This window comes from Microcaecilia unicolor, chromosome 1, assembly GCF_901765095.1.
Source record: "Microcaecilia unicolor chromosome 1, aMicUni1.1, whole genome shotgun sequence".
Classification (NCBI taxonomy): Eukaryota; Metazoa; Chordata; class Amphibia; order Gymnophiona; family Siphonopidae; genus Microcaecilia; species Microcaecilia unicolor.
Window position 1 is genome coordinate 631,315,560 of NC_044031.1, and position 12,684 is coordinate 631,328,243.

Consider the following 12,684-nt stretch of genomic DNA (forward strand, 5'->3'; position numbering starts at 1 on the left):
ATTTGAGGTAGAGACCATTATAAAGAACAAAATTACAGAGCATATTCAAAAGCATGTATTAATGAGACAAAGCCAACATGGATTTAGTGAAGGAAAGTCTTGCTTCACCATTCTACTGCATTTCTTTGAAAGGGTGAACAAACGTGTGGATAAAGGTGAGCTAATTGATATTATCTGGATTTTCAATAGGCATTTTACAATGTGCCTCTTGAAATACTCCAGAGGAAATTGAAGGGTCATGGGATAAGAGGTAGTGTTCTATTGTGAATTAAAAACTGGCTAAAAGACAGAAAACAGAGAGTAGGGCTAAATGGTCAGTATGCTCAATGGAGAAGGGTAGAGGGGTTCTGCAGGAGTCTGTGCTAGTACCACTGATTTTTAACATATTTATAAATGATCTAGAGATGGGAGTAACTAGTGAGGTAATTGCATTTGCTGACAACACAAAGTTATTCAAAGTTGTTAAATCACAAGAGGATTGTGAAAAATTACAAGTGGACTTTACAAGACTGGGAGTCTGGGCATCCAAATGGCAGATGACGTTTAATGTGAGCAAGTGCAAAGTGATGCATGTGGGGAAAGAGGAACCCGAACTATATCTACATGATGCAAGGTTTCACACTAGGAGTCACCAACCAGGAAAGGGATTGTTGGGGTCTGCACCCACGTTAGCCAAACCCCAACTGATTATTGCTAGAAGACCCACATTCTTGTGTTTGTTTCTTACACTAATAAAACAAATAATACTCAGAAGTCAAATAAATAGAAAAGTTTATTCGGGAAACAAGTAAATAGCTCAAGCAGAGGCTTATAGCAAGTCTGAAATGCAGAAAAGAAATAATTAAAGAGAGACTTCCTTGTGTACATGCTAGTTCACTGCCCTGGGAACAAGGAAGCCCCACAAACATAGATTTCTCTCATTTTTATACAATTAATTTAGTACATGTTTTACAATAATCCGGAAACTAATTACCATCTTAGCACATCCCATCAACCAATGATCTACTTTCCTAATCCAACTCATCTGACTTCTATCAATTATCAGTCTATACCCTAATTCTTAGAATAGCAGTTACGCCACCCCACCTGGCTCTGAGTCACAAAGCCCATGCTGTCTTCACCCACCTACTAGTAACTTCTCTCCCACCATACCTTCTGTCAAAAATTCCAAGTAACTTCTCTCCCACCATACCTTCTGTCACAAATTCCAAGCCCACCTCCTCATTACACTTCTGTAGTTTTTTTTTGTATCACATATCCAAACTATATACCAGCTGGCCTGGTGGTTAAGCTAGCAGACTGTTCCCAACTTCCCCGTTTCACCATCCAGATACAATGTGGTTTCAAACTGTATGAAACACAGGAAATCTTGACCCAAGAATTAATACAAATCCAAATATCTATTAAAGTTATCTTAATTACGTTGGACCATTCTGTATGTAGGTACTTATCTTCTAAAAGCTTGTGTTAAAGTTCACAATCAATACATTTTTAAGCTTTCTTGTACAGTATCTTACCCTAGACATGATCTTAACATTGGTAAGTAAAAATACAGAAAAAAGCAGTTTTTTTTCCATTCTCGTGACATATCTCCCAACCCAGGATCTTGTATTACTGTCTCTTGCCTACACACACACACATCTGTCTCAGTAAAAGGGTCCACTTCCCCTTCTCCCATTGCTTGATCAACAAATCACACTAAATGCGTAAGCATGTTTTTGGGTCAAGAGGAGTGTGGGTGTCACATGGCAGTCCTTGCACAATTTCGAAAGGCCACCCTGCAGCCTGATCTAGTTAGCAAGGCTTGAAAACAGCACACAGAATAATTAGGGTGGGGATGAAATAAATCTTACAGGGAACCCTTGTTTTATTATCCAGAGGAGTGTTCTGCATATACAAGCAATAGGGGTCCCAAGCCCCCCCCCCCCCCCCCAAGTTCTCCACAAGATCTAGGTGGCATCATTGATACGTTGAATCCCTCTTCTCAGTGTGCGGTGGCGGCTAAGAAAGCGAATAGAATGTTAGGTATTATTAGGAAAGGAATGGAAAACAAAAATGAGGACATTAAAATGCCTTTGTATCGCTCCATGGTGCAATCACACCTCGAATACTGTGTGCAATTCTTGTCACTGCATCTCAAAAAATATATAGTGGAATTAGAAAAGGTGCAGAGAAGGACAACGAAAATGATAAAGCGGGTGGGACGACTTCCCTATGGGGAAAGGCTAAAGCGACTAGGGCTCTTTAACTTGGAGAAAAGATGGCTGAGGGGGAGATATGATAGAGGTATATAAAATAATGAGTTGAGTGGAAAGGGTAGACGTGAATCACTTGTTTACTATTTCTGAAAATATAAGGATTAGGGGGCACACAATGAAGCTACAAAGTAGTAAATTTAAAACAAATCAGAGAAAGCATTTCTTCACTCAACATGTCATTAAACTCTGGAATTTGTTGCCAGAGAATGTAGTAAAAGCGCTTAGCGGGGTTTTAAAAAGGTTTGGATAACTTCTGAAAAGAAAAGTCCATAAGCCATTATTAAGATGAACTTGGGGAAAATCCACTGTTTATTGCTAGGATAAGATAAGACTAAACATTGCATTTTCTCTTTATTTAATTTCATCCTGAAAGCATCAGCCCAGGAGGTTAATGTGGTCATGCCTGTGTTTATCGGAAATTTCAGATAGGTCAGTTTTAAAAGGGATAAATATGGTGACGTCAGCGTAAATGAAGGGATTAAGGCCATGCATACTTGGGATAGTGCTCTGGCCAGAGGAATCACCATTAGGTTAAAAAGTATTGGAGAAAGCGGAGACCCTTGTGGCACTGCACATTCCGATAGCCATGGAGATGACATGATTGTAGGTCCTATGACTTGGTAGGATCTTGTAGTGATGAAGCCCTTAATCCAATGAATGATGTTGCCACCTATTCCAAGTTTGTCCAAAAGTTTGGTCAGGATGGTATGATCAACCATGTCAAAGGCACTGGATAAGTCGAATAGCAGAAGAAGGATATGGTTCCCAATAGCTATTTCTTGTTTAAATTTGGATATTAAGGTGATGAGGACTGTTTCTGTGCTGTGGGCCGAACATAAGCCTGACTGTGATTCATGCAGTATGGAGAATTTTTCAATATACTCATTAAGCTGGGAGGTTAACCTGCTTATTTTCGAAAGAGAAAAACGCCTATAGTTTATCTCACAAAAACGATTAAATCAGTATAATGGAAACAAAACTTTCAGTGCGTCTGTTTCGCTTGTACGCTCAGATACAAACGCCCAAATAGGGGGCGTGTTAAGGGCGGTGTTACGAGGTGGTCGTCTACAACGTATAACGGATAGCGAAATGATTTTGGGTGGGCGCGAACATGGGCGTCATTGCTTAGACCCGAAATAAAAGCGACCAGAGCAAGGGGGAAATCGTCTTTAGACCCAATAACGATTGTGTGGAGTTGGAGAGTGGCGAGATCGGTTTTGGGAGAGCTGAATTGTTGGTTGCAGAGAAAGCTGAGTGTGTGGAGTACCTGTTACGTTCGTCTGTCTGCCCTAGTCGGAACTTTGTCACCCTCACCTGCCTCTTTTGTTGTCTTACCTTTTGACCTTTCCCTACTCCTCCTCCTCGCTCTATCGGTCCCTCCTCCTCCCCTATCCCTCTCCATTCACTGTTCCCAGGTGTATATTGTATTCCCTGAACTCCGTTTGTCTCTGTGTTCCCTGTACTGTTTGGCGAGTGAGTGGCCAGAGGGTGTGTTCAGAGTGAGATTCTGTGTGCTGCTGTTGTTTCAGTACTACTACTAATACTTGCACTGGTGGGGAAATGGATGCACTAAATTCACTGGCGGCTTCTATGTTAGACCACCCTTCAACATCTTCAGTCCTTCTGTGACTGTTCTCTTGTGCTTGACTGCTTAAATATTTTAAATTTAAATGCTTTACTTTTTGTCTATTAGATTGTAAGCTCTTTGAGCAGGGACTGTCTTTCTTCTGTGTTTGTACAGCGCTGCGTACACTTTGTAGCGCTCTAGAAATGTTAAATAGTAGTAGTAGTAGTTTTGGGATCTTGCCAGGTACTTGTAACCTGGATTGGCCACTGTTGGAAACAGGATGCTGGGCTTGATGGACCTTCGGTCTGTCCCAGTATGGCAACACTTATGTTCTCATATATGTTTATGTTGTAATACTATCATATTAGCTTTTTGTTCAAGCTACTAGCTATTAGCTTGGGGACTTTGTGATTTGTAATGCTGCCTTAATTGGCCAGCAGGTAGTGTCTGTCCTGCATTATAGCTGTAGCAGAAGTCTGTTTTCTATGTAGCTTACATTCCCCAAAGAAAAGAGGAAAACTCCTGAGTGGAAAAGTCACCTGCAGTGTCATTGGCCAAATATCCTCAGTACTGATGTTTCGTGTCCTGATTGGCTGTGAAGGCAAAGATCTAGCCCAAAATGTGCTAGAACCAAAGTTGCCAGTTTCACAGTAAAGCCATGGAATTGGGCAGTTGCACGTGACCTTCTGCTGGATTTTTTTTAGGTTCTCAGGTAATTGGGTGGTTTTTCACCGCCACTGCTATGGGTTGGGGCAATTTTCCCCGCTCTGCCTGGTCGCCATCCTATTGGTCTAATAGGAGGCCGAGAGAGGCAGGATCCTAGCCCTCTTTAAAGACCTGCAGGGTGAGCCGTGAACAGGCGCACTGTAGAGATGGTCACAGACGGTGTTGGCTCTGGTTGCGGGTCCCCTCCTGATCTGCTCTCTGAGTCAGAGCAGATCATCAGGAGCGTGACCTGTGGACCGTCACCAGAGAGGATGAGGCAGAAGACAGTGTGCAGTTGAACACCGGCAACAAGACCGAGTCAGTTAGGTCAGGAGGGGGGGAGGAGCCGGAGCAGAGGGAGAAGGGCCCGACATCATCATGGGGATTAGGGGATCCCATGGTAGCATTGGCCTCAGTGAGCGAGTCATCGAGTAAAGTGTCCCTGCCAGAACATACGTCAGTACTTCTGGTGATCTAGTGGAGCAGGAAAGATCCCTACTCTTTCCTGACCGCTGCCACTTATCTGCTGCTAGCTCCTCCATTTTCTTTAAAATATCCACTGCGGAGGTCTGGACTGCGGCGGAGAGACTTCAATTGGTGGCCTCACAAGAGTTCCGCGGAAGTCTCGCGAGGCCACCGCTTGAAGTCTCGGCAGCCATTTTAAAGAAAAAGCAGGAGCAAGCAGTAGATCAGCGCCGCGGGCAGGAAAGAGTTGGGATCTTTCCTTCCCCACTAGACCATCACAGTGGAGAAGGATAGATAGTGGGGTGCCACAGGGGTCTGTGTTGGGACCGCTGTATTTTAACATATTTATAAATGATCTGGATATGGAAATAAGGTAATTAAATTTGCCGACGACAGAAAGTTATTCAAAGTTGTTAAATCACAAGAGGATTGTGAAAAATTGCAAGACAACCTTGCAAGACTGGGAGTCTGGGCATCTAAATGGCAGATGATGTTTAATGTGAGCAAGTGCAAAGTGATGTATGTGGGAAAGAGGAATCCAAACTATAGCTACGTGACGCAGGGTTCCACGTTAGGAGTCACCAATCAGGAAAAGGATCTAAGAGTCATCGTTGGCTATACTTTGAAACCCTCAGGTTAGTGTGCTTCGGCAGCAAAGAAAGCAAATAGAATGTTAGGTATTATTAGGAAAGGAATGGAAAATAAAAATGTGGATGTTATAATGCCTTTGTTTCGCTCCTTGTTGCGATCGCACCTTGAATACTGTGTGCAATTCTGGTCATCACATCTCAAAAAAGATATAGTGGAATTAGAAAAGGTACAGAGAAGGGCGACAAAAATGATAAAGGGGATGGGACGAATTCCCTATGAAGAAAGGCTGAAATGGCTTGGGCTCTTCAGCTTGGAGAAAAGATGGCAGAGGAAAGATATGATAGAGGTATATAAAATACTGAGTGGAGTGGAACAGGGAGACGTGAATCGCTTGTTTACTCTTTTGAAAAACACTAGGACTGGGGGGAGGGCACGCAATGAAGCTACAAAGTAGTAAATTTAAAACGAATCGGGGAAAATATTTCTTCACTCAGCATATAAACTCTGGAATTTGTTGCCAGAGAATGTGGTAAAAGCAGTTAGCTTAGCAGGGTTTAAAAAAGGTTTGGATAGCTTCCTTAAAGAAAAGTCCATAAGCCATTATTAAAAAGGACTTGGGAAAATCCACTGCTTATTTTTGGGATAAGCAGCGTAAAATGCATTGTACTGTTATAGAGCTTGCCAGGTACTTGTGACCTGGATTGGCCACTGTTGGAAACAGGATACTGGGCTTGATGGACCTTCGGTCTGTCCTAGTATGGCAACACTTATGTACTTAAGTATGTTCAGGGACTGGGAGGGAGGAAGGACACCCAGGGCTGGATCAAGGAGGTTGGATGAAAACAGGAGACGGGATGAGGTCAAAAAGTTGAGGCCAATTTGGTTACTGTTTCCCCTCCCCTGTTCAGCCATTGTCTAAGTAAACTCAAAACAAAGCAAACAAACATATGAGCTGCTGCATCTGCATTATCGTTCTTTATTGTTGGTAGCATTTTTATTTAATCTCACTTATATTTTCAAACATGCCAGTTTGGGCAGCAAACGGATGTACACAGAGGAAGTGTAATAGCAGGTAGAGTACATAGGTAGAGTAGTACATAGGTAGAGTAGTAATTTGTTATAAATCATAATAAGTGTGTCATTTGGAGTGCCTGGTTATAGGGACCCCCTAGCACACGTTGTATTCGTGCAGAGATTTTTTTTCTCCTGCTAGATGGCCACTAAAACAGACATCATGTTATGAGAATCAGGTGCTCACTGCTCAATATTCAGAGCTTCTATCTATTTATTTACTTATTTATGACATCTATATCCCGTATTAAACGTGATTTAGGTTGAAACCTGGGCACATGTAAAATCTTTTTTATTTTCCTGTGTCTAGATCAAAAGAGAGAGATGGTTTGTGGGAACTTGCTCCTTTTGTTTTGTGGAATGCAGTGGTATGTTATAAAAATGCACTTAATATTGTTTTTTACTACTATTTATAAGAGAGAGATTGAATATAAATGCATCCTTGGAAAGCAGCAGTAGGTAGAGGGAATTAAACTGGAAAGCAGCAGTAGGTAGAGGGAATTAAACTTGATATACCGCCTTTCTGTGGTTTTTGCAACTACATTCAAAGCAGTTTACATAGTATATACAGGTACTTATTTGTACCTGGGGCAATGGAAGGTTAAGTGACTTGCCCAGAGTCGCAAGGAGCTGCAGTGGGAATGAAACCCAGTTCCCCAGGATCAAAGTCTGCTGCACTAACCACTAGTCTACTCCTAGTTGGAGCTGAATGGCATTTATGTTTTCCAAATGTTGATGCATAGCTTGATGGGATTGCCTTGTTTTGATGTCTGGTGCTGGCTCCTGGGGGGGGCAAAAAGATATCTAAGGGGCACATACATGGAGGGAGGAAGGGGAAATTCAGCACAGTCTCAGCCTGTAATAAAAGATGCTTGCCTTGCTGTTGCTGCTGGGTCGGTGGATGGATGATTTATGATGCTGATGATTATGCTGCTGGTGATGCTGATTATGATTATGCTGATTATTATTACGATTACAATATTGACCTTATTAATATACATATTGACTTTATTAATATTGTGCTGTTTTGGGGCATGAAAATGTTTTGCCACCTGGCAAAGCAGGCTAGACCTCTCCAGTCTCAGTTGGGAGTGTGGAGGGAGTAGACCTCTGCACTGAGACCTTGTCCAGTTCCTATGAGCAGTTTTGTTCCTTATCTCCCCGGGTACTACTTAGGTAGTAACAAGTGTTCAGTTAGATTTAAAATTAAATCCTTGTTATTTTACTTGTTCCTATTTGCTGTTGTAAAACTTTTACGGTTCACTGTTCTACCTTTTTTTTTTAAATAATAAACCTATTAGTTTGTTAGCTCTGTTGTCCTGGACTAATAATTCTGGCAGTTTTCTCAGTTTGTGAATATTTTTTAGGAACTGTGGGGCCCAGGATTGCGGACTGGCCTGGACAGTGCTGGGTAGGACCCTCCAAGTGGCCACAGAGTTAACCCCAGGTGGGTGGTAGGGGTAGCACTCAGGCGTTACATGAGGATAGCTATTGACTTAATAGGTATGTACAGTAGATTTATCACCTACAGAACAAATGAGAAGACAAGTTGAACAAAATTCTGGGGTTATTAAAGCATATTCCTGGAGATGTGGAGCATCACCAAGAACTGAGCTTCTACCCACTGGGGACAGAAACCCACATCAAAATCACTTTTTAAATACCACTAATTACACAAATACTGAGATGTTGGTGAAGCCAGAAAGAGGTTTAAATTTTTCTGTGGTTCGAGCGAGCATCATATTATAAAAATGATGTTTTTTACTTTAGTTGAGTCAGGTGGACAATATCAATGATGATCATTTTTTGATAAATGCCTCAGCAGTTCCCGATGGATAAAGTAGATCCATTGAAAAGCAGTCCAAAGCACAATGCCAAGAGGATAGGATAAGGAAAATCTCTGAGGAAATACCATTTAGAAGGCTCCTTCCTACTTAGAACTGTGCCTGTTCTTTCTTCTAAAGAAAATATAATATTGGATTGTATTTCAATTCGTTTTGGGGAGGGTTATTTTATTTACCTTGTACTCTGCCTAGAACTTGGTAGAATATAAGTGTTGAAATCGGATTAAACTGATTGATATCCCTGACTGACTTTCAAGCTCTGTGCTGTGATTATGAAGATAATCAAACTGTTTTTCCATCCAGGGACATCATTTATTCATAAATGTTAGGAACCTGATAGTAACAGTGACTTACATAGGAAGATGCCGTGAAAGGATTGTGATTGCCAGTGTGGATGCTGAAAATATCCTTGATGAACTCTCTTGGTCATTTTATTCAATCTGTTTTACTTGAGGATGAGGACTAAACAAGGCTTCCCCAACGCACTGTGATTGGCTCAGAGACTTCCTGATCTCTCAGCTGAGTGAAGCACGGCCAAAAAGGACTTTTTTATTATTCCGGGGTTGAATGATGTCCAAAAAAGAGCCTGCAGCATCGGAGCCTGTTTGATTTTTTTTAATAAAGCTTTGCTTAAAACAAAAAAAACGTCCATTTTGGGCGGCCCCCCCCCCCCCCCCCCCGCAATAATAAAAACGTCCTTTCTGGCCATGCTTCACTCAGCTGAGAGACCTGGAAGTAAGGGAGGGACATCCAAGTAAGTAGAGCTGTGGCCGAGTGGTTAGATCACTGGTTTTGTAATCCAGAGGTGGCGGGTTCAAATACCACTAATAGTTTTGTTAAAAAAATAAAAAAGGACGAGCACTTGGATTTTTTTTTCCACTTTTTTAAGTTGTATTAAGTCTTTATTGAACATTTATCAAAACAGCATAACAAAATACAGCACTCCAGAACAAGTAAGTAATAGCATAACTGATCAGCTCCAGGTCTCTCTCAGCCAGTCCCAGCGCGTTTAGCTGTTACCAGTATCAGCTAAACGCGCTGTGATTGGCTGAGAGAGACCTGGAGGGAGGGACGTCCAAAAAGTTTTGATTTGTGTCCTCTCGCGTTCCAATTTTCTGGGCTGGAAGGCTCCTCCGTATCGTCAGGTTAGTTTTTATTCTCTTGCCTCTGAACTGTACATTAGCTTGTAGCCTGTAAAAAGAACGTCTTTTTAGAGGGAGTTTTTCTTTTATAGTGAAGGACGTCCATAAATGACGTCCTTGGCATGCGCAGAGCAGCCAGCATAACGCTTGGCTGCTCTGTGTATGCTCCACCGGCCGATTGGCCGACTGTTTAACGATGGAATAGAGAATGCAAGTGAGCTACAACGAGCAGCTCATTTGCATTCCTATTCCTTGATGCATGCCCATTCTTTACCGATTTGCTAAGGGAATTGGTAAGGGAAGGGCTCTAACGATTGATTAGTGCATCTAGACCTTAGTTCATCCCAGTTTCTCATGAAGTGAATGTTACTGGGTATTATATTTGTTTGGCCATTCATCGCTGTTGACCAGAAGCTATGGTTGTCCACTTTTCTTCTGGTTAGGGCAGTGTGTGGTGTCATTGGTTCTCTGTTTTTGCCATTCTCTTTCCATTAAAGTGTGAAGATGAGTTTGTTATGGTCTGACCATGGCACCTCTGCCCAGTTATGAATTCTCTATTATATGGTTCTTATTGGCTAAGAGTCTGTAAGCTAGTATGTCTGATTGGTGACCTACATGAGATGAGATTAATTTTGATGTGAACTCCTGTCGGTCCCTAAAGGGCAGAAGATTAACAACTGTTGGCAACTGTCTGTTGATGAAAACCAGACATATGAATGTTTAAGGAGAGGGGAATTGAAATCTAGGGATGAGAGAGAGAAATATTTGCAGCCCATGACTGTGGATTATAGACGAGATGATTCACAGCAGGTGTAGGAATAAAACTGGTAGGACAGACAAATGTACGTTCTGTAAGAAAACACTGGAAACAGTTACTTATCTCATAACTTTTGAAAGCAAATTTCTATACAGAAAGACCTGATAAAGGGGCTTGTGTCATCCATTGGAAAGTTTGTAAACATTACAGAATTGCTGCACCAGAAAAGCATGGGATGAGAGCCCTAAGAAAATTGTGGAGAATGAAGAGGTTAAGATCCCACGGAGTATTCCCATGCCATGCCAACTGATAAAAAAGCTCAGTGCAAGATAATTGTAGTAAAGGAGAAAAAAAAAACACCAGAACAGCATTGATAAGAGGTGTCAATGTCAAGTGATTATTCTGTGCATTGATTGGAGAGAAAGATCCTCAACTAGTAAGCAATGCAGTCAGAGCCCAAGAAAACGTGACAGAACAATACAGAAATGTCTCCCTTCATATTAGGTGCAAAAGGCTTGATTCAAAGGAACTTCTAAGCACTCTTTGATAGGTTACCTGGCATGATGCGTTAGCTCATCCTTTCCTTCGTAGGAGTGTTTTCACTTTTCAGCTCATTACTCTCTTCTCATCTCTTTTTGAATCTGCTCTTATTTGTGCTCTTCTCTAATGCTGCTGTAATAAGCTGTGCAACAGTACACTGAGCTTCGGCGCAGTGTTCTAATGCATACACTGAAAAAAACTTTTACTTCTGATGCATGAAACTAATGGCATGTAGATTGCAGCAGCAGTAAAAAAAAAAATGTGCACTGACAGAAAAAAACAGCCTTATACTGCACTCTGACATAAAGAAGTTGATTGCTATTTGGCTTTTCATTTGGTGACGACGGGCAGAATTTCATTGTAGCAATTTGGAAGCAGCTCAAGCCGCCCACACACCAGGATCTGGTCTTTGGGATACCATTGAACCATTTTGTCACTGGATCGCTGATTCCCATGTTGTCGAGCAGGGTCATTAGTGTTATGTGGTCTACTAGGTCGAAGGCACTTCACATATCGAATTGTAGTAGTAAGATTTTCTGTCCTTTGCATATTACACTTCTGAACTTCATTATCAGAGTGGTTATGATTGTCTCAGTGCTGTTTTGTGGTCTGAAACCTGATTGGGAGTTGTGAAGGATTGAAAATTGTGTTAGGTATTCCATTAATTGCTGTGCTACCAGACCCTCCATTGTTTTGATCAGTAGTGGCATTGAAGCCACTGGTCTGTGAGATCACTGATCTGGCTAGTGGTGTTTTGGGGGATTGGGGGTAAGTACGATGTCACCTTTGTCAGGTGGGAATTGTTCGGTGACTGTGTTGAGCTATGTTTTCTTCTGTACTGCTCATTTTTGTTCTTGTTTTTTCCTTTCTATAAGATAAAGTTTAAAAAAAAAAAGAGGGGGTTGCTTATTTAGTGAAGGTCAGATGTCACCTTAGAAAATGATGGAAGGAATTGTCCAAGGTAAAGTAATCAGATAAAAAGCAGTGGGAAAAGGCGCTAAGCATACAGGAGGGATCTGAGGGTAGAGACCCCTGCACTACAAACAGAAGAAATGATCGGATTTGGATTTAGCTTGTACCTTTCTCATTACATTCAGGTATAGTAGGTATTTTCCAATCACTGGAGGGGTCACAATCTGAGTTTGTAATTGAGGCAATGGAGGGGGAACCACAGGGGGATTTGAACAGGACTTTCCTGGAGAGTATCTGCTCTAAAAGCTCCACAGTTTGTGTAATGTTTCTACCTCTCTGTCTTCAGGTCCTGGAAATAAAGCTGAGCTTTATGAGGTGAGTGGGGCTTTGCTACTTTATTCCTCACACAATAGTACAGAGAATGCATGAAACACTGTTCCTTTATATCCCTTTGTGAATATGTATTTGTTCCTTCCACACCATTTTAAATTAATAAAGAATTATGTACATAACAGAAACTCTTTACTATCCAGTAACAGCCATCTGCACCTATCTCAGGCCCCTTGTGATGCCACAGAGCAGAGTATCTGTACAAACATTTCTATACTGTAGAGTTACAGCCAGCTTCCCCAAATAAAAGATTCTCTGTGCTTCTTCCTGGCTATCGCTCTCATTTAACCACATCTGATTTCCTCTGTGCTTATCCCAGACTTTACCCCTCATCTTCCACAGCCAAGGATCCTTTGTGCTTATCCCAGGCTTCACCCCTCACTTCCCCCCACACCTAAGGATCCTCTGTGCTTATCCCAGGCTTCACCCCTCACTCTCTCGC

The 12,684-nt window shown here is 41.8% G+C and overlaps 1 protein-coding gene across 3 annotated transcripts in view; it reads left to right on the forward strand.

Annotated features, from left to right (window-relative positions):
• VPS28 (VPS28 subunit of ESCRT-I) overlaps positions 1-12,684 on the forward strand; it is a 40,970-nt gene that overhangs the window by 6,922 nt on the left and 21,364 nt on the right. For all 3 annotated transcript variants that reach the window (XM_030220949.1, XM_030220959.1, XM_030220967.1), the window contains exon 3: positions 12,199-12,227. In XM_030220949.1, coding sequence (XP_030076809.1) covers positions 12,199-12,227 — 29 coding nt within the window. The remainder of the gene's footprint in view (positions 1-12,198; positions 12,228-12,684) is intronic.